At 51.6% G+C, this 25,808-nt stretch overlaps 1 protein-coding gene across 8 annotated transcripts in view; it reads left to right on the top strand.

The window, feature by feature from the left end:
* Window positions 1-10,130: 10,130 nt before the first annotated feature.
* zgc:154075 (uncharacterized protein LOC556929 homolog) overlaps window positions 10,131-25,808 on the top strand; it is a 28,256-nt gene continuing 12,578 nt past the window's right edge. For 5 of the 8 annotated variants that reach the window (XM_042343524.1, XM_042343520.1, XM_042343521.1 and 2 more), the window contains exons 1-7: window positions 10,513-10,670; window positions 11,739-11,909; window positions 12,157-12,230; window positions 12,423-12,521; window positions 13,533-13,638; window positions 23,364-23,418; window positions 24,457-24,587. In XM_042343524.1, coding sequence (XP_042199458.1) covers window positions 11,813-11,909; window positions 12,157-12,230; window positions 12,423-12,521; window positions 13,533-13,638; window positions 23,364-23,418; window positions 24,457-24,587 — 562 coding nt within the window. In that variant the 5' untranslated portion in view covers window positions 10,513-10,670; window positions 11,739-11,812. Of the gene's footprint in view, window positions 10,146-10,512; window positions 10,671-11,738; window positions 11,910-12,156; window positions 12,231-12,422; window positions 12,522-13,532; window positions 13,639-23,363; window positions 23,419-24,456; window positions 24,588-25,808 lie in introns of those variants that run through there. The other 3 variants (XM_042343525.1, XM_042343526.1, XM_042343527.1) reach the window with 3 other exon arrangements.

Below are 25,808 nucleotides of genomic sequence, written 5' to 3' on the forward strand. Positions count from 1 at the left end.
GGTGGAAGGAGGGAGTTGTGAGGTGGAAGGAGGGAGTGTGAGGTGGAAGGAGGGAGTGTGAGGTGGAAGGAGTTGTGAGGTGGAAGGAGGGAGTGTGAGGTGGAAGGAGGGGAGTGTGAGGTGGAAGGAGGGAGTGTGAGGTGGAAGGAGTTGTGAGATGGAGGCAGTGTGAGGTGGAAGGAGGGCGAGTGTGAGCTGCTGTGGAAATAAATATCCAATCAAACAACTGCCCACAAAATGTCTGTCACTTTCCACTGAGATGACTTTCAAGATGGTGCCGAGGGCAGCCCAGCCTCACACCAACACACAGCCCCCCCCCCCCCCCCCACACAGCCCCCCCCACCCACATACACACAGCCCCCCCCCCCACATACACACAGCCCCCCCCCCCCACATACACACAGCCCCCCCCCCACATACACACAGCCCCCCCCCCCACATACACACAGCCCCCCCCCCACATACACACAGCCCCCCACATACACACAGCCCCCCACATACACACAGCCACCCACATACACACAGCCACCCACATACACACAGCCACCCACATACACACAGCCACCCACATACACACAGCCACCCACATACACACAGCCCCCCCACCCACATACACACAGCCCCACCTCCACCCACATACACACAGCCCCACCCCCCCACATACACACAGCCCCCCCCACCCACATACACACAGCCACACACATACACACAGCCCCCCACATACACACAGCCCCACCCACATACACACAGCCCCCCCCCCACATACACACAGTCCCCCCCACATACACACAGCCCCCCCCCCACATACACACAGCCCCCCCCCCCACATACACACAGCCCCCCCCACATACACACAGCCCCCCCCACATACACACAGCCCCCCCCCACATACACACAGCCCCCCCCACCCCCCACATACACACAACCCCCCCCCACATACACACAGCCCCCCCCCCCACATACACACAGCCCCCCCCCCACATACACACAGCCCCCCCCCCCCCATATACACACAGCCCCCCCCCCACATACACACAGCCCCCCCCAACCCCCCCACATACACACAGCCCCCCCACCCCCCCACATACACACAGCCCCCCCACCCCCCCCATATACACACAGCCCCCCCCCCACATACACACAGCCCCCCCCAACCCCCCCACATACACACAGCCCCCCCACCCCCCGCACATACACACAGCCCCCCCACCCCCCGCACATACACACAGCCCCCCACCCTCTCACACCCACACACACCCCCATACCCACTGCCCCCCTCCACACAGACCCCCCCCCCCCACACACACACGTGCAAACCCAGTCTTTGTTCGTCTGTGTACAAAAAGGCACAAGAAGTTAGTCGTAATCGGCGTTTTCACTTCCTCCCCAATGACATTTCACTGCAGAAAACCCCCAAATTCAGCGCAGAATCGAAGTGCCACTCACTCTGTGTGTGTGTGTGGGGGGGGGAATGGTGGTGGGGGTGTGTGTGGGGGGTGTATGGTGGTGGGGGTGTGTGTGTGGGGGGGGGTGTGTGGGGGTGTATGGTGATGGGTGTGTGTGTGTGAGGGGGGGTGTGTGGGGGTGTGTGTGTGGGGGTGTATGGTGGTGGGGGTGTGTGAGGGGGGTGTATGGTGGTGGGGGTGTGGGGGTGTGTGTGGGGGGGTGTATGGTGATGGGGGTGTGTGTGTGGGGGTGTATGGTGGTGGGGGTGTGTGTGTGGGGGTGTATGGTGGTGGGGGTGTGTGTGAGGGGGGTGTATGGTGGTGGGGGCTGTGTGTGTGAGGGGGGTGTATGGTGATGGGGGTGTGTGTGAGGGGGGTGTATGATGGTGGGGGCTGTGTGTGTGAGGGGGGTGTATGGTGGTAGGGGCTGTGTGTGTGTGTGTGGGGGTGTATGGTGATGCGGGTGTGTGGGGGTGTATGGTGGTGGGGGCTGTGTGTGTGAGGGGGGTGTATGGTGGTAGGGGCTGTGTGTGTGTGTGGGGGGGTGTATGGTGATGGGGCTGTGTGTGTGTGGGGGGGGGTGTATGGTGGTGGGGGCTGTGTGTGTGGATTTGTGTGTGTGTGTGTGTTTTGGGGGCGGTGATAGAATGCACTCCATTGGCTCTGGAGGAGGAGCTGTGAACTGCCGGAGTGGGAGGGAGAGGGAGTGGGGGGAGTGGGAAGGGGAGTGGGGGCTGAGCTGCTGAACCACTGCTCAACCCCTCTCTCTCTCTCTCTCTCTTACGTGGCGGAGTTAGATTTGCCGTTTGGGCTTCTCTCAACATGTCATCCGAACCCACTCCCTCCGACACACAGCAATACCCCCAAACCCACTCCCTCCGACACACAGCAATACCCCCAAACCCACTCCCTCCGACACACAGCAATACCCCCAAACCCACTCCCTCCGACACACAGCACAACCCCCAAACCCACTCCCTCCGACACACAGCAATACCCCCAAACCCACTCCCTCCGACACACAGCAATACCCCCAAACCCACCCCCTCCGACACACAGCACAACCCCCAAACCCACTCCCTCCGACACACAGCAATACCCCCAAACCCACCCCCTCCGACACACAGCAATACCCCCAAACCCACTCCCTCCGACACACAGCAATACCCCCAAACCCACTCCCTCCGACACACAGCAATACCCCCAAACCCACTCCCTCCGACACACAGCAATACCCCCAAACCCACCCCCCCCGACACACAGCAATACCCCCAAACCCACCCCTCCGACACACAGCAATACCCCCAAACCCACCCCCTCCGACACACAGCAATACCCCCAAACCCACCCCTCCGACACACAGCAATACCCCCAAACCCACTCCCTCCGACACACAGCAATACCCCCAAACCCACTCCCTCCGACACACAGCAATACCCCCAAACCCACTCCCTCCGACACACAGCAATACCCCCAAACCCACTCCCTCCGACACACAGCAATACCCCCAAACCCACTCCCTCCGACACACAGCAATACCCCCAAACCCACTCCCTCCGACACACAGCAATACCCCAAACCCACTCCCTCCGACACACAGCAATACCCCAAACCCACTCCCTCCGACACACAGCAATACCCCCAAACCCACTCCCTCCGACACACAGCAATACCCCCAACCCACTCCCTCCGACACACAGCAATACCCCCAAACCCACTCCCTCCGACACACAGCAATACCCCCAAACCCACTCCCTCTGACACACTCCCTCTGTTACTTTAAACCCGAGTCCAGTGTCCAGTGGATGTGCAATGTGCACTCCCAGGTGAGCGGTGACAGTGCGGATGGGGTTTATACCCTCCGGGAGCCGGAGTATAAACCCCAGGAGCTATGCAGGAGGATCCTAGAGCAGTTTAAATTCGGCCCACGCACTGCATTTTTGTCTTTCTCACTCTCATTTGTCTTTTTTCTCTCCCCCTAATAATTTTCTGTGTCCTTTCACTTTCTAGTTCACCACTGGGAACACTGCCTCTGGTTGCACACTAGGGTTGTGGGGAATCTGCAGCAAGGCTAATAATAATAAACCTTCAGCTCGCTGAAGGTGGGCCTATAGTCAACAGTTTGTCCAACCTCAGGGGAAGAATCCCCACTGAGGGCTCTCCCTGCAACAGCAATTTGAAACTGCCCCCCGCCCCCCCCAATAAAATAATCCACCAGAAGATCCCAGTGCATCTCTGAGTTTCTTTGGGAGAGAGTGAGTGAGTTTGGGAATGAGTGAGTGAATGTAGGAGTGAGCAAGTTTGGGAGCGAGTGAGTTTGGGAGTGAGTAGGTTTGGAAGGGAGTGGTTGTGGGCGCCAGTGAGTGTGTGCCTTAAAAAAAATATCACAGCAATGAGAGATTTGAGATGTTGCTGCCAGCCTATTGTGGAAATCCACTTAATGAACGCGTCTCAACTGTAACCGCAGTACTTCCCGTCCTCGACCAACAGAACCATCCCCAATCCCACTCAGGTCTCCTCACTGCTGCCTCGGGTCCCTGTCGGTCAGTGCCACCTCACAGCCGTTCGTTTTCCAATCTCACTCCACCCAGCGGAGACGTGGGGTTGAATGGAACCCGGCCCCAGAGCTGGGTAACTGCACACCTCTTCACCATAGCTTTAGTCTTCCTCCTGCCCAAGTTAGTCTCCAGCATGTAGGCCTGTAGCTTTGTGGTTAGAGCATTTGCCTAGCAAATGAGAGGACCTGGGTTCAATTCCCGGGCAGGGCAAAATGTTGGGCAAGTTTCCTTACTCCACACACCTCTGTTTACCTAGCAGTAAGTAGGAACCCGGGGGTACTAATCCCTTCAAACAAACAAACATCAACATTAACAAAATAATAATAATTTGGTCACTCCTCCATGACTGTTTGTGGGACACTGCTGTGCGCAATTGGCTGCTGCATTTCACCCACAAAATACACAGTCAATTCATTTTACAGTATATTCTGTGAAGCGTTTTGAGGCGGCTCAAAGACATGATAAAGCACTGTATCAAACGCAGGGGTTATTATTATTGTTATCACTACTGTCTGTTTTCCCGAAGACCAGCGATCTGAAAACATCCCGAATCTGACTCCAGTTTGAGTCTAAACCCGTCCCTATTATATTAAGGGTCATTACCTCTGGTAATTGGAGCATCATCTATAATTTACCTAACTGGATGCTTTTGCCAACATTTCTTAAAAGCAGGTGGAGATGTGACCCGAGGCTAAGTCTTGTGAGCCATGATTTTGTATCAAACACTCGAGGGTTTAACAAGAACCTACCAGATTCATACACAGCACCTCGCTGAGGTGTCAGCTTGGTTTGTAAACTCAAAGCCTCAACACAGGGCTTAAACCTATGACCTTCTTACTACGGGCCCCTCTGTTCACTCATTTGTGGAGTCTGTAGTGTATTGATTAGCGCACTCGCTTCACAAGCGAGAGGACCTGGGTTTGATTCTCGGGCAGGGTGAAGCGTTAGGCGAGTTTTCTTACTCCACACTCCTCTGTTTACACAGCAGTAAGTAGGAATTCACTTGTTAGTCAATTGGCAGATTGTTTTTCTTTGGGTAATAATCCCTTCAAAAAAAATTTGGTCACTCATTCCATGACTGTTTGTGGGACGCCGCTGTGCACAATTGGCTGCCGCGTTTTGCCCACAAAATATACAGTCAATTCTCTTTACAGTGTATTCTGTGAAGTGCTTTGAGACGTCTTAAATATGTTATGAAGCGCTACATCAAATGCAAGAATTATTATTATTTCTTTCCTGGGAAAGAAGGAATTCCGGTCAGGCGCTGGGGCCAATCCTGATGAAACGGCACTAAAAATAACGTCCCATTTTCATGAAAGTAGGTTTTCCCTAATTCCCTTTCTGTTAGCCTGTCGCCGAGCTGTCCCCACGGTAATTGTATTTCTTTTAACCTTGGGAACCCGTGAGGAATAAATCCGGGTCTAATTTGAGTTTTAGATTGAATCTCATTCCCTCCCATCTCGCTGTCTCTGGCCATCATCAGCTCTCACCGCTCCTTGGCCTATATTATAACGTCAGCGAAAACCAAACTGTCTGAAGCATTTTGGAAAGAAAGAATTTTCATTATTATATATATATATATATAAATATAGCACATTATCACACCTTGCCTGCTTCACGGTAATTGCTGGGACTGTAGTGTAGTGACTGTTTGATGGCAAAAGCAGCAGACATTTGGAGACAGCCGTGAGGTGAATGCCCGCTTTATCTGGATAATTGTTGGTCAGGATACCAGGAAAAACTCTTCTCTTTTCCAACTGTCTCACAGGATCAAACAGACGGGAGCTCAGCTTAATGTCTCATCCGAAAGGTGACCTTTCCCGACAGTTCAGCGCTCCAACCCCTCACCTGCCCCCAGCGCTGTGCTGGAGTGTTGGCTTGGAAGGAACACTGTGTTCTGATCCAGAGGCGGGAGAATGAGCTGTGCCAAGCCAGGCCGAACTGAGCCAAATTATTATTATCATTTTTTTAAAGGATTACTACCCCCGGAAAAGTGATCTGCCAATTAGATTGACTATCTGTCAATTGGATTGCCAATTCGACTAACAAATGGGTTCCTACTTACTGCACGGTAAACAGAGGCGTGTGGAATAAGGAGACTTGCCTAACGTTTCGCCCTGTCCAGGAATCGAATCCGGGTCCTCTCGCTTGCGAGCCGTGTGCTCTAACCACTGAGCTCCAGGACTCCATTGTACAATGGAAGCCAGTGCAGGTGCAGAGCTCCGTTTGAAAGGGAGGGAGGCTGCTGTCTAGATTAGCCTGAGTACTGTCAGGAGATTCGGAGGTGCCTGAGGCACAACTTCTCAGATAAAAACATGCTGCAGATGGAAGCTTTAGTTACATGTTGCCGTAGTGACTGCTGTCTCCTTCCCTCTTGTTGCTCGGAGTTTTGTCCCCCTGCCATCCAGCAGTCACAGTTGTCAATAATAAAACCCTGGGATTGGCTGGGACCCTGCTATTCACCTCCCCGACCTTGGACTGAAAGATGCGAAAGGACTTGGGTTGTGTGGCTTCCCAGCACAGTAATTATCGTGGTGGAAATTTGTGTGTGTGTGTGTGTGTACGTCTCCACTGAAGGTTTCTCACAGAGAATCATTGTCAAGTCCACACCCCGATCCCCAAACACACAATGTCCCACGAAGCAGAAGGAGGTTGAGTTGAGAAAGATACCCGAGAGGTTTTGGTCTATTGTTACAGCAATATGATGCTCGCCTCAGATTTTACAGCGCTTCGCCCGGGCAGCCCCACCATCGACGGTCGGCCCTTCACTCTCTCTGCCCTCGCCCTTTGGAACTCCACCCCACATCCCCTCCCTTGCCTCCTTCAAGGCACCTCTAAAGACCCTCCTCTTCGACCGCACCTCCGGCTACCCTCCACACTCTCTGATCCCAATGCCCCCCAGCTCGGATTTAAATCCCTGACTGTCCATCGCCTTGGGACATCATCCTGACGTGAAAGGTGCTATACAAAAACAATATTGTAACCTCTCTTGTTGCTGAAAGGGCAGCTTGTCCTAAAATCTCACAGCTGAGTTGTTGTTGGCAGGGCATAGCGTAGCGTGACAAAGCCCGGGATAGCCTGGTATAGCCCGGCCTGACACAGCGCGGTGCAGTTGGGAGGCAGAGCTGACTGCTGGGTCAGAGTGTGACACAACTGACTGCACACTGGTTGTCTCCCTATCTCTCTCGCTGTCTCTTGAGCTACAGCAGGATAAACAGAGGAGGGCAGACGTGCTCACACTGCGTTGCGAGCAGAGAGCTTGCTCGGGGTTGGCCACGCAGTGACCTCAGCCACACAGACCGTGTGCAAGCCCATCTCAGGGCTTAACCCGGCGTTACTCCTCCTATTTGACTGCTGCACACAGATTAGTCTCTCTTTTTTAAACTGTATTCCCAATTTCCTTAACCCCCTCCCTCCCCCACCTCCCCACCCCGCCAGTACTGGTTGTTCATGGCCACAAGGGGGCGATCTCACCCCTGAGCCAGATGTGAGCGTTCCATTTGGGGCTGTTTCAGTTATAGCAAAGACCAGAGCTCCTAAGTGGGTATTTAACCCTTTATACCAGCCGTTGTGTGTTGCTGCTCACTCACTCACTCACTCACTCACTCACTCACTCTCTCTCTCTCATTATCCCTTTTCCATTTGACTAACACCACATTTAGTTTCTGATTCGCCAAAGGCTGGCGGCTCTCAGCCACTTTTGTCTTACAGTTTCGTGTCGTACATGGTTTTAGGAAAATTTAATTTAATTTGTTAATTAGAAGCCGGTTTACAAGATGAACTGTGGCCAAACCGGATTCAGACCGAATTTAAGGATTCTTTTTGGAGGCAAAATGGTCTCCAGGCTACGATTAGGTAAAATTCGGGCAACGAGATAGGAATGCCGTCTGACAGTGACGCTCGTTCGTGGGACTGTTTTTCAGGCAATTCTCACCCACAAAACACACAGTCACTCCACTATCCTGAGAAGCGCATTGAGACGTCTCAACAACGTAATAAGGCTCCGTATCAAATGCAAGGATTATTATCATTAATTTAATGAGTCTTAATTAATTTTCTAATCTTCTCCCCACTAGCACACACCTGCCTACTCCCAGTCTTACCCTCCGATTACCCCACCTCCCCCCCTGCGACCATTGGCGTGTGTGAACCTGGGCACTCTGTGTCGGCAGAACACGCACCTGAAGCCGAGTCGGACAGACATCTCTCCACCAGATGTCACACCCAGGCACAAAATCAGCCCAGGGACCCGCAACAGGAGACCTGTCTGCTTTTCTTCTTCCTGAACCCTGGGATCCGAACCAATCCGGTGTCAGTCGATTGGCGGATTGCTTTTCCGGGGATAATAATTAATCCCTTAAAAATTATATTAAAGAAATTCAACCCATGACTGTTTGCGGGGACGCTGCTGTGCACAATTGGCTGCCGTGTTTCGCCCACAAAATATACAGTGAATTCACTTTACGGTATATCCTGTGAAGCGCTTTGAGGCGTCTCGAAGACGTGATAAGGCGCTGTATCAAAGGCAAGGATTATTATCATGATTATTATTATTATTATTATTATTATTATCTGAGTTCATGGCTGGTGAGCCACCTAGCAGCAGAGTACAGGTACTGCAGCAGCTAAGGTTTAAACACACAACACAACGCAACGGTCTGTTTGCTCGGCTCAGCAGTTGGAGCTGTAGATTCCCCGATAAGAGCGGTGCCAACTGGAGAGTGAACCTAAAATAACACCTGCGCTGTGCAAAGGTGGAGACTGACACACAGACAGACACGCAGCCCACAGCACAGGGTAAGTCAGACATTCACAACTTCGCTCCATGAGAAAAGATTGGAAACTTTCTCCTAAAAAAAATCCCAAAAATCAAATACGGTTTTGTTTTGTTTTGCGCACACCTTAAGCATAATTCTCTGAGCAGTGTCAGAGGTCATGTGAGGTGCAGCGAGGTGCAGCGAGGAGGAGAGGTCAGTATCATGGTTGGGGGTGGGGGGGCTGACTACTAACTGGAGGGTCTGGGGGGAGCCCTAAGGGTGTGGAGCTTTCTGAGTGCGTTCTGCTGCAAGCTGGGGGGAAAGTTGGTTCAACCTTTCTTCCCCACCCTTTGGACCTGCATCCCACAGCCCCTCCGCCTCGTCCCCTTCCTTGCCTCCCCACAAGGCCCACCTCAAGACCCTCTTCGACCATAGTTTCAGTCACCCTCTTACCCCCCACGTTCCCTGTCCTTGACTGTCCATCACCTTGGGATGTCCTCCCGGAATGATAGTCATGTAATTTGTTATGTTGTTCCTCTGCCCGGTGCACACAGTAATGACAGTATTCATGTTCTCAGGTCTCAACCTGGCTCAGTGTCTCGCCTCTGTGTTAGAAGGCTGTGGGTTCAAGCCAGGAGGTCACAGATCAGCCTGACACTCCAGCGCAGCGCTGGGGGGGAGGTGGCTGGGGGTAGCTCTACATTGTCAGAAGTGCCCTTCATTTGCCTTTGTTTACCCAGTAGGAACCCGGCTGTTAGTCGATTGGTGGATCACTTTTCCGAGGGTAATAATTCCTTCGAAAAATAATAATAATAAATTGGTCACTAAATCCACGACTGTTTGTGGGACACTGCTGTGCACAATTGGCTGCCGTGTTTCACCCACAACATGTACAGTCATTTCGATTTACAGTATATTCTGTGAAGCGCTTTGAGACGTCTTGAAGACGTAGTAAGGCCCTATGCCAAATGCAAGGATTATTATCATTATTACTCTTCCGATGAGATGTTAAACCTCATTCCATCCCATTCTATTCAGGTGGACATCCAACATCCAGCAATCTATCGGAAATGAGACGGTTGTTTCTCCTGGCCACCTTAACAGTCAACCAACTGAGCAGCCAGACAGGACCTGCGTTTAGCTGTGTTTAGCCACTGGGAGAGACTGTGGTTCGTTCTGAGCAAACACTGGCACACAGAGCTACATATGCAGGCGTTTGGAGACTCACTGCGGTCAGTGTGACCTCAGACACACTGAGTTGAGTTTTCTGCTCCAGCCAAGAACCGGCTCCCAGCTGCTTCCCAGCCCGGAGCTCAGTGACTTTCTCTCACAGCCAGAAGCTGGGAAGCTACGTCTCCGGAGCTGACGTGGTCAGAGCAGAGCAGGTACACACTGGGCTCAACCCCCAACTGTGCCTACATTTCTTATCCCACCCGTACCCCACACACACTCACTCTCATTGGGAGGGACTGGATTCTCTGTAGTGGGTCTCTCCCTCGGGGGTGGGGGTTGTCGTGGGGAGGGAGTTCGGAGGGGTTGGGGGGTGGTTCTGTTGGAGGGGGAGCAAGGGTCTGGCTGTCAGGTTCAGTGAGAGTAAGTTGACCTCAGCCTGGATGTTATCGATCAGCCTCAGCACCTCCTGGGCTGGGAACGTCACACCGGCTTGGTTGTTCCCCATTGCTGCCTAACGATACCCCCTTTGTACCTTTTCCATTCTCCCCCCCCTCCCTCTGTCCCGTCCGCCCACCCCAGCTCCGCATCTCCCCGTGTGACATTGGGCGTGACATGAGCAGTGAGGCAGGGACTGGCTGTGGTGATGTTGAGGCCGGGCGGAGGTGCTGGTGATCGGAGCTGGGAACTGGGAGCACGTTTATTCCCAATTCTCTGAGGATTTCCCAGAGTAGATGAAGGTAGGTCACAAAATATTTGGTAAATTCTGACTCGGCATCAGGCTCTGCCACTGTCATTCTCTCCTGAGTGAAGGCCGCTATATAGATGCAACTTACTGTTGTTGTCAGTCTTGGGCACCAGAGAGGTTGTCTCCATGACACCCTTCCCCCACCTCTGCCTGAGCTCACTCAGTGTTACCTGTTGCCTGTAGTATGGAGGCTTGTAGCTTAGTGGTTAGCGCACTCCCTTCGCAAGTGAGATGGCATAGGTTCGATTCCCAGTTGGGTAAGTTTGCTTACTCCACAGGCCTGTGTTTACCAAGTAGTAACTAGGAACCCGGTTGTTAGTCGATTGGAGAATAGGATTTCCAGGAGTAATAATCCCTTGAAAAATAATAATAATAATGATAATAATTTGGTCGCTCAATCCACGACTGTTTGTGGGACATTGCTGTGTGCAATGGGCTGCTGTTGTTTCGCCCACAAAACATACAGTCACTACGCTTTACAGTATTATCCTGTGAAGCGCTTTTAAACATCTCGAAGATGTGATAAGTTGCTATATCAAATGCAAGGATTATTATTATCATTGTTACCTATCCCCAGGTGAGAGGCTAACTATTGAGGTAGCTGAAGTCCCTGCGCTCACACAGAAATTGATTCGGTTGAATTCTGCAGCTGTGCTGTGATGTTTACTTTCACAGTTGGCGCTGCACACAGCAGCTCTGGGACTTGTTTACCTCAGAGCCTTTTGTCCGTGTTGCCCTACTTGTGCACTGATAAACTATTTCCTGTCTTAATCATTTGTTTTCAGTTAATGTCCTTTGTTTGAAGAGCTGACATTTCTCAAACTAAGGTACTAAAGATAGGCATGTGATAAGATCAGCTCCTTGGTGTTCAAAGTTGTCTGAACTGCCCTGGACATCTGACTTTCTCTCTTTTACACTTTCTTTTTCACACTCTCACACACTCGCTCTCGATCTAAATGAAATTAGCGGCGTTTTGTAACACTTTGCTTGTGATAATCATGGAAAGGAATGGTTTATATCACATTGATTTCTCATGGCCTTTCCCGGCATGTTTCTACAGCTCTCATAAAAGTCCCCGGGTTTACACAGGGCTTGGATCCGGTGTGGTTGGTGAATTGGGTGTCTAACCTGGTGATGTCTAGTGCAGGTGATGTGGATGGCGGACTATCGGCTTGTGGCCAGGACCAGCCTCCAGTGTTGATATGCATCGCTGACGACAACATCTTTCAGGGTGAGCCTGGCAGCCCAGTGGTGGAAGGGAGGGGGCTCCGGGCATTCCCAGGGCTGCACTCCTTGTGACACATCACCTGCCTGGTTATTGGAGGGGGGGTGGGTGGTGTTGCCCTGTCCGTCCCCCCCGCACCGGCCTTGCTTGTGCCCTGGTCTTGTCCCCCAGCACTCCGGTTGCTCTTCAATGTCTAGACCGAGGCCTGTGTAAGCACTGCTCACTAACGCCGCTTGTGTCACTGTGATGGCAGATTGGATGGAAGAAGCTGCACGGGAGAGGTTTGCTGATGCCATGATCATTACCACCCCTGACCGGCTGCACAAGGTACAGTGAGGCGGGGAGGTGGGCAGGGCAAGCTGGGGTGGGGGCAAGCTGGGTGAGGGGGTGGGGTAAGTGAGATGGGAATGCATGTTCTGTGCGTGCCATGTGTTTGTTGATGTTGTTGTGGTTGTTGTTGTGTTTGTTATTGATGTTGTTGATGCTGTTGTTGTTCCTGTACATGCTGAATGGCGGCAGTCTGGGAGCTCAGCGATCACTGTGTTTGCTGTTGTACAGGAGTTGGCCGTGGCGTTTGCTGGGAAAGGTTACCACGTCCTGCTGGAGAAGCCAATGGCGGTGAGTCAGCCACTGAACGTCAGGCACTCAGTGGCGCATGTCTGCCTGTCATCACTTTGGGGTGGTGGTGGGGGGTGGTGAGAGGGGTGGGGGAGCGGAAAGAGATGGGCGAGGTGGGGGGTGGAGCTGGGGGTAGGGGACACGGAGGGAGGAGCAGAGAGCAGGAGGCTGAGCGCAGTGTGTTCGAGTGGCAGAGAACGGCCCTCAGTCTATGACATCAACGTTGGGCTGAACTCTACCTATAAATGGGGATTTGTTCACTCCCCGAACTGCACTCAACCCCTCAGCGTCTGTTTGGACTCGGTACAAATCTGTATTTGTGTATTTTAGCTTCACTCAATTCAGTTTGTTTGGACCAAGTCCACAATCCATGCCAGAGAGTGACCGGCTTCAGCTGTAGTGTGCAGATTGATTGGATCTTGGATATACAACCCACCTCATGTATGTGTGTGTGTGTGTGTGTGCCCTGTGTATGTGTGTGTGTAAACTGAGTGGGTATGCGAGTAAATAATAATAATAATCCTTGCATTTGAAATAGCGCTTTTCAAGTCTTTTAGATGTCTCAAAGCGCTTCACAGAATATGCTGTAAAGTGAATTGACTGTATATTTGTGGGCGAACGCGGCAGCCAATTGTGCACAGCAATGTCTCACAAACAGTCATGGCAATTTATTATTGTTTTTTGTTTTGGAGGGATTATTATTAGGCTCTGTGTGGATAAGCCTGGAACTGAACCCAGGTGTCTTGCTTGCAAGGCAAATGCTCTAACCACTGAGCTACAGGGCTCCACAGTGTGCATGTGTGCAATTACGTGCGCGTGTGCACAAGTGGCTGCTGCGTGCGCTCTGCGTGATGAGTGTGTATGCAAGTGCGCGTATGCGTGTGCATGTGTATGCACTCTGCTTTTTCAGTGTGGTGAACATGATGTTAAGGTCAATCTGAAGCCGTGCCTGTTACTGTGAGTGTCTGACAGGTTTGGTTTGTGTGTGTGCATGTGTGTGTGTGTTGACAGGTGACGGTGGAGGATTGCCAGCAGATTGTCTGTGTGTCGGGCGAGCGGAGTGCTATTAGCCATATGCCACGTGCTCAGGTACTCGCCTGCCTTCCTGAAAATACAGGTGAGTGCAGGAGCCATGTGATCAAGGTCAGTAACTCACATGCCTCAGCACATCCCAATCGTGGACAGATTTAGTGGTTGTGTAATTGACTGTGGTAGCCATCTTACGAGCATATAGGATCAGGAGTAGGCCATTCAGCCCCTCAAGCCTGTTCCGCTATTCTATAAGATCATGGCTGATCTGGACCTCAAATCCAATGACCTGTCCTTACCCCACACCTTAATACCCTTTACCTAATAAATATCAATCCACCTCAGTCTTCAAAATATTGCATTTTTCGAATAGCAAACAATCAGAATGTGAATGATCAGTTTTACGTGGAGGATTGTTGGCCAGGACACTGGGGAGTGAGAGAGAAACAACCTTCTCTTCTTATTGTGATTCCACATTTATAATAATAATCATAATAATCGTTGCATTTCATACAGCGTCTTATCATGTCTTCCAAATGTCTCAAATCACTGCACAGAATATACTGTAAAGTGAGTTGACTGTGGATTTTGTGGGTGAAATCCGGCAGCCAATTATAATGATAACATCTTGAACAGGCACAACAAGACCTGGGTTGAATGTATAGATACAAGGAGGAAAGAGCAATAGGAATAGGATTAGCATAAGAGAGCTGTAGTGGGATTGAGCTCTGACACCTTGACAATAGGCCGAATGATGTCCTCCAGCGATTTCTCTGGGTGGAGTGTGTGCCCCTCCCTGAGCTGTATTAGCGCAGAGTGTGTGGTGCTGTCGAGCTAGAAGCAAATTCTCACCCTTGACTGTCCAGTGCCTGGGGACGCCCTCCCGATGGGAACTGTCTCCCTCATACCCTCTGCCTTGCCCCCTTCCCTCCCCACTTTCAAATCCTACCTAAAGAGCTTTCTTGATCGTTCTTACAGTCACCTCGCCGCCTCCCTCTCCCCCTGGCTCGGGGTCAGACTGCGACACTGCAAAGCGCTTCGGGACCCTACCCTGCGTGAAGGGCGCTATATAAAATGCTGTTGTTGTTGTTGTTGAAAAAATGGCACTGTGTAAATGCAATTTGTTGTTGTTGTTCTGGGAAGGTTGACAGATGCCGATCGTGTAACCTGGGGCAGCTGCTCAATCCCTATTGCAGGGTGTTTCTATCTTGAATCTGTTACACACCACTGAGTGATACAGTAAATACCAGATTAACGTATTTCCCTTCAAACCAGTTTCACTGCATTATGAAGCAGTGCTGAGCTGAGCTGAGCTAACCTCACCTCCGTGAACTTCAGTCATTTTTAGATTGTAATTTAAGAAGTGAAACTGTTTGTATTGAGAGCTTTGTGATAAATCCCCTCCAGTTAAATGCCGTGGCACCGAGCCATTGGGTAGAGAGACTGTAACATGTCTGCAAGTGCGGAACCCAAATTATGATCACAGTAATACAGTGTGAATCAGCACCTGGAACCTCGAGGCTGTCTTTTGAGGTGGTGGGGGTTGGGGAGGGCTGACTCTCTGGGCGCGGGAGGGGGGGCTGTCTCTCTGGGGGGGTCTCTCTGGGGGGGCTGTCTCGGTGGGGGGTGGCAGTGGAGTGGGGGAAGAGTTGCATTGCTGAAGGTGTTGTCCTTCTGGTGAGACATTAAGCTGAACCATGTCAACCTATTAAAGATCCCACAACACTATTGGGTTTGAGTTGTCGCCTGAGGACAGGCTGCTGTCAGCATTTTGGGACATCTTCCTGTCACGAAAGGTGCTATACAAATGTAATTTGTTGTTGTTGTTGCTGGCCTCAGCATGTGCGAGACGCCGCTGGCACACACCGCTCACTGCCTTTCCCCACCAAGCAATCACCTCATTCACATCACTGTTAAGGAATCTCTGGAAAGCTCTTACATATGTGTGTTTCATGGAGAAGAAATGTGAGGTGTGCGTGTGTGTGTCTGTTTGTGTACCCGGGGCCTTGGTGGCTCAAAATTACTTGTAACCCTCCTGCAGCACGGCTACCTGAGCATTCAGTCGTAACAGCTGCAGACTCAAGTCGGAGGTGAGCCGGGGGCTGGGTGTGAGGCAGAGACCCTGAGGCCTGTCTCCCTCCCACCCCCAGCCTTCTTGCCCCGCATTGTCCTATGGAACTCATGTAGAATTCCACCCGTTCTCAAAAGAGGCAATTTGGGATTTACTCAGTCAGAAAGTTGCTTCAAATAACAAAAGGGACACTGTTTCTTCAAGGCTAATGGTTTGATGTAAAGGCTGCAGTAAATGTGATTGCTTCCAGCTGTTTGAAGCTTTCCCATGGAGCGGAGGGTAAGAGCCAGGCAGGAAGTGTTTGTTTGACTGAACTGACTGACTGATAGCTCAGAAATCCAACAGCCAAATTAGGCAATGCGAAGTGCTGAGCGATGGGTGATGGATAGCACACAAGAGGCACTCGATGTTCCACAGAGGGGCCGAACTGGCTCTCTCTTGCTCTCCCTCTATCATTCTCACACACACTCTTGCTTGCTCTCTCTCTCTTTCTGTCTCACACACGCTCTCACTCTCAGGCTCTCTCTCTCTCTCGCACTCTCACTCTTGCAAGCCCTCTCTAAACCATTCTCTCTTGCAGTCTCTCTCACTTGAGTGCGAGCTCTCTCTCTCTCTCTCTCTCCCTCTCTCTCAATGCTTCACAGTAACTTAGTGTCCAAGTGGAGTGACTGTTCTTATTGACAAACAGGGCAGCAATTTTGCACCCAGAAAACATCCCTGATGTGAGCGAGCAATTGTACCTCAGGACAATGGGAGAGAGAAACACCCTTCTCTTTTCCAACAGTGTTGTGGGATCTTAAGCATTAGCTGTTTGATCTAGCGCTGTATCGCGTCATCAATACATCTCAATGCGCTTCACAGGAATTAATTGTGAAATGTAGTGATTGTGTATTTCTAGGCAAAAAAGTGTGTCTCCAGAGAGGCTGCAGTTAAGTCTCAGCCCTGTCAGAACTCGCCCGTCAGCCTCTGCTAAGCCGCAGAAACCGAGCACTGTACAGCTGGTGTGATTGGATCACCTTCGGTCCAGGCTTCTGCTCTTTTATCATGTTCAATCTGATTCCAGTCCTGCCCCAACACATTAGAGATTTGTTTTTCCCATACTGGACATAAGCCCAGAGTAACAGGCATGTGGTGCAGGGAGGGGTGAGGGAGTTTCAGAATCCCCCTAATAATTGGAGTTGAGGTATAGGTTGGTCATGATCTAATAGAATGGAGGAACAGCCTCGAGCCTATTCCTCCATTCTATTAGATCATGGACCAACCTAGTGAATGGCCAAGTGAATGGCCTACTCCTGGGGCGCCCTCTGCTGGGATATGGCTCTCTCTGAGCACCCCCTTAGGGTGTGAGCATAGACCTGAGGATCAGTAGGGACTTGGCCTTAGGGACATCGCATTCTAATCTGTTCGGACCCTGGACTGTCCAGCGCATCACACATCGCTGGCTGGCAATCAGGCAGACAGTCTAAACGCTCAGCCACTGCCCTCAGCCCTGTGGATGGAACGGCTGAGGGTAGTTTGTGCTGAGAAACAATGTCTGCAGTTGTGGTGTGCTACAACTCCTCTGTTAATGATTATAGATTTACAGGGATGATCTGAGCTGTAGTCACGGTAACACCTGTAGCAGAAAGTAGTAATTTTACTGGCCTGACACACACGGAACAAAGAGAATATCCTCTGTGCTAGATCCCAGAGCTTTATTTATAGAATGTGAACACATCTGCCACTGAATTGTAAATACACTTTCCACAGTCCAAAGTGTATTGAAACTTTTTTCCTACCTGTCCCCTTTCATGTCCAACAACATCAACAAATTACACTTGTATAGCGCCCTTCCCTTCGGAAAGACATCCCAGGGCACTGGACATTCATAGGTTTTTGACACAAGCTGGGAACCAAGTTTGGGGTCAAGAGGATAGGGAGGGTGGCCGAAGGTATGGTTGAAGAGGAAGGTCTTTAGGCTGGATTTGAAGGAGGCAAGAGAGTGGGTGAGGTGGCGGGATTGCGGGATAGAGTTCCAGAGTGTGGGGCAGAGATGCTGAATGCCTGACCACCAATGGTGGGATGGAAAGTATGGGGGACCTGAAGATAGCCAGTGTCCGTCAAGCGGAGGAAGCTGACAGGCTGATAGAGGAGGTTGGCAGCTTTAGGAGGTCGGAGAGGTGGGGAGGAAGGGGCATGTCCACTCGTCCGTACTGGCAGACAGGGTCTCTGGTACCTCGCCCACAGCCGTGTCCTGGGCAGGGAGGGTGGGATCGGGGCTATACCTTGGCACGTCCTCCCAACGTGAAAGTTGCAATACAAATGTAATTTGCTGTTTATGTTGTTGCTGAGAGGGCAGGGTCGGAGCTTGGCTGTGAGGGATGACCTCTGCTGTTCAGTACTGTGCTTACACTGCCTGACGCAGGGCCATGTGGGTGAGGCAGTGAAGCGCATGGCTGCTCTCGGTGGGTTTGATGGTCCACACGGCGGGTGCTGTGGTTGACGGAGAGAAAGTAACACAGCACAAGGTTTGGTGCTGAGCTGTTCTCATGTGCCCCCCGGTGGCTATATTGGGAAGCGCAGCACTCTCAACACAACAGCGACCTGAGAGTGGAGGGAGAATGAATCCTGATAGCGATTGTGAGCGACACAGCAGCGTCGTCAGGGACACTGTACACCTTCCCCACCACCCCGTCTGGTTTCTCAGTAACATATTAGAAGAGACAGTCTTTGATTAGCCAATCTGTTGATGTAATCTACCTATACTCCACACACCTCTGTTCACCTAGTAGGAAGTAGGAACCTGGTTGTTAATCGATTGGTGGATCGCTTTTCCGGGGGTAATCCTTAAAAAAATGATTTGGTCTGCTGCGTTTTGCCCACAAAATATACATTCAATTCACTTTACAATATATTCTGTGAAGTGCTTTGTATCATCTCGAATAGATGATAAGGTGCTATGTCAAATGCAAGGATTATTATTATTACCTGTCCCAGGTGAGAGGCTAACTATTGAGGCGGCTACAGTCCCTGCGCTCAAACAGAGATTGATTCAATTGAATTCTGCAGCTGTGCTGTTCTGTGATGTTTACCTGCACACAGCAGCTCTGAGACTTATTTACCTCAGAGCCTTGTGGCATTATATCAAATGCAAGGATTATTATTATGGATTATGTAGAGCCTGGCCTCAAAGACAGAATGTTATAGGTTCAAGCCATACATCAGGGACTTTGAGCACATGGTCCCGTCGGTCACCCTGACACGGTGCTGGGTGAGAGTGCTGCGTCGTTGGAGGTGCCATCCTTAAACCGAGGTCCTGTCTGTTCAGATGCATGTTAAAGATCCCATGACACTATTGCAAACGTTTCTCCCGGCTCATGACAATTCTCCAGGTAAATTAGCCATCTACCTCGTGATTGTTTGTAACTGCAGTTCTCTGAGAAGCTCCTCTGCATGAACGGGTGCTATACGCTGTAAATGCAGGTTGTTGCTGGAACTCACTATGTGCAAAATGGCTTCTTGATTGACAACCAATATGATCACTTGACATCAGTTTCCTAGGAAGTGCTTTGAGACATTGTGATGTTACCCCCACACTGTATCAAATCACAAAGTATTCAAATCACAAAGTATCAAATCACAAAGTATCAAATCACAAAGTATCAAATCACAAAGTATCAAGTCACAAAGTATCAAATTACAAAGTATTAAATCACAAAGTATCAAATTACAAAGTATCAAACAAAAGTATCAATATATCAAATTATATACAATGTATACAATGTATCAATGCAAGGAGTCACTGTTAAGCGCTCTGCGGCACTAACCTGCGCGAGGGCTCTATATAAGTGCAAGTTGTTGTCATTACAAAGCACCGGGAGGCATTATCCAATGTGGAAGATGCTGTGTTAAAGTATACGTTCTTGTAATGGGGAAATGGCAGGCAACGTCGGCCAGAAAGCCTTCCTCTTATTCTGTGAACACTGAGACACAACAAAAAAGAGGATTTAAAATCTCCGTTTTTAGCACAAACAGAACAACTCTCAGGGGTTACTTCTTCAAAGCCGTGAAGTGCCTCCCACTTCACTTGTCCCTGCTCCTTGTCTGACCAACAGCAGAAGCAGAGAGATTGTCTGCTTTGGGGGCCAAGTGTTTGATGTTGCTTTGATGTGTCTCCTGGTTTGTGTGTTTTTGCATTTCAAATCCATTGCCTACGATTGTTCCTTGTCCAGGGGAGGTGGTTCTACTCTCATTCAAAACACTCTGCATTTCCTGGCGCGCAAACCACACTGTAGTTTACTGCTGGCAGAACAGAACGATTGATATGTAGATGAGGAAGCCAGAAAACACTGCTGCAAGTTGCAGGGACTGTACAAGAGGATGAAGCATGAACAGCCGCTAACGCTGTACAAGTTTTACATTTAGAGCGTCTTTTACGTTAGCAGGACATTCTCAGAGTGCTTCACAGAGTGAACTGGGAGTAGGGGTAGTCAAGGAGGGGGGAGAATGGGGTGGGGGGGGAATGGGGGGGGGGCGGAATGGGGGGGGGAATGGGGGGGGGGGGGGAAAGGGACCAAAAGCACGATTGAAAAGAAAGGTCTCAAGGCAGTATTTAACGATGGGAAGGGAAGGGAGGGGGTGAGATGGAGGGACTCTACAGTGAGATCTAGAGAACGGAGGCAGGATAGCTGAGAGCTCGTCCACTGATTGATGGTCAGTGGCGGCTGTGAAGCAGGCCCGTGTGAGCAACTTTATTGCTAATATTCTTGGGAGAAGGAAAATGTGTCATTAACAAAGGGTTTGAAGTTCTACAAAACTTTCCTCATGTTTTAACTGTCCTCCAGAACAGATATTTAAAATCCTCGTCTGCCTCTTTCCGGAAGACCTGAAAGATGCCGCGTTGCTGTTTGCAGGAAAAGTTCCTCCCCCTCTACCTCTCCCCATCGAAATTCACCGCTGGTCACTGACCTCATCTCCATGTTCACATGGGGAACAGTCAGTACCACTCAGTTACTTGCTTAGGCTGAGTGCCTTGATATGATTGGAATAAGAGTATTGTGATGAACAGTTGCGCAACATCATTTGATGGAAAGTTAGCAGTCTGCTTGGGAGGCGTTGTCTGTCAGAGCTGGGAGAAGCTCCAATATTGGTCTGCAGTATCCTGCAACCATTTCTTTCCGAGTTTATGTATATACATACATATATACGCACACCCATGTAATACTGTATGATGATAGAAAGAAGTAATTCCTATCTGATTCCCTGTAACAGCAACTGCTTGCCGCGGGAGAGCCCAAGTAATACAAGAAGCACAAACAACAGGTGGTGTCAGTTAGCCCTGACGCTAACCATGTCCCTGCACAGACAGACAGGACGGGTAGGTGAGCGGCAGACTGAGTGGCCCACATATGACCCCCATGCCCCAGCCCTCCAGCACCGGCTACCTATGGCAAAAATCACTTACACGGGTTACACAGCTCCTCTAATGCACCTGAATTTCCACATGGTTTACACAACTTGTGTATATACATTGTTTGAACAACTCAAATTATTATTGAAGCGAAAACAGAAGTCGCTGGGATCACTCAGCCGGTTTGGGCAGCATCTATGGAGAAAGGACAGTGAGTCAACGTGTCCGGTCCACCAACCTTCATTCTGACATCAGAAGAGAGTCTGTGTGTGTGTGTGGGGGGGGGGGGGTGTTGTGTGTATGAAAGTCTGTGTGTGTGGGGGGCGTTTTGTGTATGAGAATCTGTCAGTATGTGTGGAAGGGTGGGATTGTGTGTGTGAGAGTCCGTCTGTGACTGTGGAGTGGGGTGGGTGCTGTGTGTATGAGAGTCTGTGTGTGTGGGTGGGGGGAGGGGGGGAATTGTCTTTGTGTATGTGGGTGGGGGATGGTTGTGATGTTTTATGAGAGTCCATCTGTAGGGGACATCGCCAGACTACAACACTACCTCACCCCTCACGCAGCTGAATCTCTGGTCCACTCCTTTATCACCTGGACTGTGGGACCTCTCTCCTCGTCGGCCTTCCCGGCCCTCCCTCCACACTGCAGGTCATTCAGGACTCTGCAGCTCGTGTACTGTCCCGCACCAGACACCGCGACCACATCACTCCCACCCTCACCCTCGCCCTCACTCCCACCCTCGCTCGCCTCCACTGGCTCCCCATCCCCCAGAGGATCGAATTCAAGATCCTCACCCTCACCTACAAGGCCATTCACGGCCTCGCTCCTCCTACCTCTCTGACCTACTATCCCCCACGAACCTGCCCGTACCCTCCATTCCTCTGGCTCCGGTCTGCTCCACATCCCCCGCCCCAACCGCCCGACCATCAGTGGCCTTCAGCCTCTCAGCCCCGAGGCTCTGGAACTCTATCCCCAGTGCCTTCGCCGCTTCCTCCCTTTCCTCCTTCAAGGCCGGTCTCAAGACCTTTCTCTTTGACCTTCAGCCTTCAGCTCCTCTCTCGACTCTCTACCCCCTCCTCGCTCCCTCCCTTCCCTCCCCTCACCCTGACCATCTCCCCCCAATGCTCAGGTCCTGACCCAACTGTGCAGCGCCTCGGTACGGCCTCCTGACGTGAAAGGCGCTCAATAAATGGAATCTTGTTGTTGTAGGGGGCGAGAGGGCTGTGTGTATGAGCGTGTGTGTGTATGAGAGTCTGTGTGTGTGTGGGGGGGGGGAGTTTGGTGTGTGTGAGTCTGTCTGTGTGTGTAGGGGTGAGAGTCTGTGTTTGGGAATCTGTCTCTCTGTGTGTGTTTTGTGGAGTGTGTTTATGTAGGAGAGTCTGTGTGCGTGTGAGGGGGGTGTATGAGAGTGCGTGTGTGTGGGGGGGTTGTGAGTGTATGAGTCTGTGTGGGGTGTGTGTTGGGGAGGGGTGTGTGTGTGGGGGGTGGTGGGGAGGTGTGTGTGTGTGTGTGAGGGGGGTGTGTGTGGGGGGATGGGGGAGTGTGGGTGTGTGTGGGGGGTGTGTGTATGGGAGGGGTGTGTGTATGGGGGGGGTGGGGGGGGAGTGTGTGTGTGTGGGGGGGGGTGTGTGGGGGGGGTGTGTGTGTGGGGGGGGGGGGAGTGTGGGGTGTGTGTGTGTGTGGGGGGGGGGGGTGTGGGGGGTATGTGTGTGTGTGTGTGTGTGGGGTGTGTGTGTGTGGGGGGGGTATGTGTGTGTGTGGGGGGTGTGGGGGGGTGTGTGGTGTGGGTGTGGGTGTGTGTGTGTGGGGGCGTGTGGGTGTGTGTGTGGGGGGGTGTGTGTGTGGGGTGTGTGGGGGAGGTAGGGGGTGTAGGGTGTGTGTGTGGGGGGTGTGTGTGTATGTGTGGGGGGGGGTAGAGGGTGGGTGTGTGTGGGGGGGGTGTGGGTGTGTGTGTGTGTGGGGGGGTGTGGGTGTGTGGGTGTGGGGGGTGTGGTGTGTGGGGGGGGTGTGTGTGGGTGTGTGTGGGGGGGGTGGGGGTGTGTGGGGGGGTGTGGGTGTGTGTGGGGTGTGTGTGTGTGGGGGGGGGTGGGTGTGTGTGTGTGGGGTGTGTGTGTGTGTGTGTGTGGGGGGGGGGGTGTGTGGGTGTGTGTGTGGGGGGGTGGGTGTGTGTGTGGGGGTGTGGGTGGTGTGGGGGGGTGTGGGTGTGTGGGGGGGGTGGGGGTGTGTGTGTGGGGGGGTTGTGACGCACTGAGGCTGCGCGAGACGCGGGTGGAATTTTCCATCATGTTCTCGGGGGGCGGGGCTGTGGCTGGGGCGGTCGCTGTGATTGGCTGACGTTCATGTCACGTGCCTGCAGGAGCTGCTCGCGGGGAGCCGTTGGTCACGTGGCCCACATCCACCCCCTCGAGCCCGTGAGTAACCCCACCCCGGACTGAACCCCTCACACTGACCCTCACAACCTGACAAGACCCACACCTGACCCTAACACACCTCACACACACCCTGACACAGACACACACACTCTCACACACTGACCCTAACACAGACCCTCACACACACCCTCAACACCCGACCCACACAGACCCTCACACACACCCTGACACACCCTCACACACTGACCCTAACACAGACCCTCACACTGACCCTGACCCTCACACACACCCTGACACAGACCCTCACACACTGACCCTAACACAGACCCTCACACTGACCCTGACACGCACCCTCACACACACCCTGCCACAGACCCTCACACACTGACCCTAACACAACCCTCACACACTGACCCTCACACACTGACCCTCACACACTGACCCTCACACCGACCCTCACACACCGACCCTCACACACCGACCCTCACACAGACATACCATGACCCCGGTACGCACCCTCACTCACACAGACCCTGACACAGACCCTCACACACTGACCCTCACACACCGACCCTCACACACTGACCCTCACACACTGACCCTCACACAGACCCTCACACACTGACACTGACACTGACCCTCACACACTGACCCTGACGCACTGACCCTGACACAGACCCTCACACTGACCCTCACACACTGACCCTGACATAGACCCTCACACACTGACCCTGACACACTGACCCTGACACGCTGACCTTGACACAGACCCTCACACACCGACCCTCACACAGACCCTCACACACTGACCCTGACACAACCTTTCACTTAGACATACCTTGACCCTAGCACACGCCCTCACTCACACTGACCCTCACATATCCCCTCACACTGACCCTCGCACACAACCTGACACGAACCCTCACATATCCTCTCATAGTGACTCTCGCTCACACACATACCCTCACACACATCCTGACACACCCTCACTCACACTGACCCTCACACACACGCTGATATATACCCTGACAGTGACCCTCACTCGCCTTCAGTCTGTAAAACATACGTCTCTTGTAGGTTGGTTATTATCACTTTGCACACTTGTTTGTGCAGGGGAATTGGACACGTGAAGAGGAGAGCACGTTCTCTGCTGGCTATATCTTGCCATGACATCAACACCATCAATAGCTGGATGGGGGGGGAAGGAGGTGAGTTCCACAGTCGTGCTTTGGGGGACGGGGAAAGGACTAAGACACACTTGGGAAAGAAGGAATTAATTGAGGTGTAATTAATTACCATGTATATAAATATTTTCTTGTGTGAAAATTTCGTGGATGATACACATTAATTGGATTCAGGAAGATAACCGAAAGTATGGTCAAAGAGGAAGGTCTTGAGATAGACCTGAATGGAGCAAGGGAAGGGGTGAGGCGAAAAGATTCTGGGATGGAGTTCCAGAAAGTGGGGGCAGATGGACGGAAAGCTCGACAATCGATGGTCGGGCGGGCAGGTCTGAGAATGTGAAGCAGGCCAGTGCCCTCCGAGCAGAGGAAGTGAGCAGGTTGGAAGGATTTTGAAAGATCACAGCTTTGGAATGAAGAGAGATACAGTGAGAGCAAACAACAGGCTGCAGATGCAGTTAGTACTGATTTCTTCCCCACTGAAGTGAACAATAATCTGCCAGTAATTGGTTCCATAAAACCTCTGGCATAAGCCTGTGGCTTATTAGACGCAGTGTTTAACCCCAGACCCAGGCCCCAGTTCCGGAGACCATTGGCTGTCTGCTTTCTGTAGCCAGTGGTTTTGCTCGTTTACAATCGATAATTGAAGAAATAAATCTTTAATGATGGCGCCAGCAGACAGCACCAGAGCTCTGTCACGACCTGAGCTTGCACTCTAGGTGTGACTGTTGTGATGGGAATATTTAGTACATATTCCTAGCTGCTGTACCTAACCCAGTGAACCAAGTTCAAACCAGCCAACCCCAGAGCATTGCCGATTCCCAGCCCCCACTGATGTGTCCCCCCCCCACCCCCGCAGTCTGGTGTAGGGTGCCATGTGATCACTCGTGTGTCCTTTTAAGGTGTGTCAAAGTTTCATCATTTGTGTCGCTATCCCATTTCACCAGAGAGAACAAGGTCAGTATTGCTGGGTAACCCTCCTATGGGTGAGGTTTTTTTATTTCATCAGTTTTCTTCTCTCTTCTCTCCCGACTAGTGATTCACACTGGGGATCTGGTCCATGGACCCTCCAGTATTTCACCCCAAGTACCGAGTTCTGCTGTTACCTATTAGTTCCAAAGCTATCATCCTTTGTAGGATCTTGTGGAGTCCTGCAGTTCAGTGGTTAGAGCACTTGCCTCCCAAGCAAGAGGACCCGAATTTGATTCCTGACAGGGTGAAACGTTGGTCAAGTCTCCTTATTCCACC

Source organism: Callorhinchus milii, unplaced genomic scaffold (genome assembly GCF_018977255.1).
Source record: "Callorhinchus milii isolate IMCB2004 unplaced genomic scaffold, IMCB_Cmil_1.0 Scaffold24, whole genome shotgun sequence".
NCBI classification, from domain to species: domain Eukaryota; kingdom Metazoa; phylum Chordata; class Chondrichthyes; order Chimaeriformes; family Callorhinchidae; genus Callorhinchus; species Callorhinchus milii.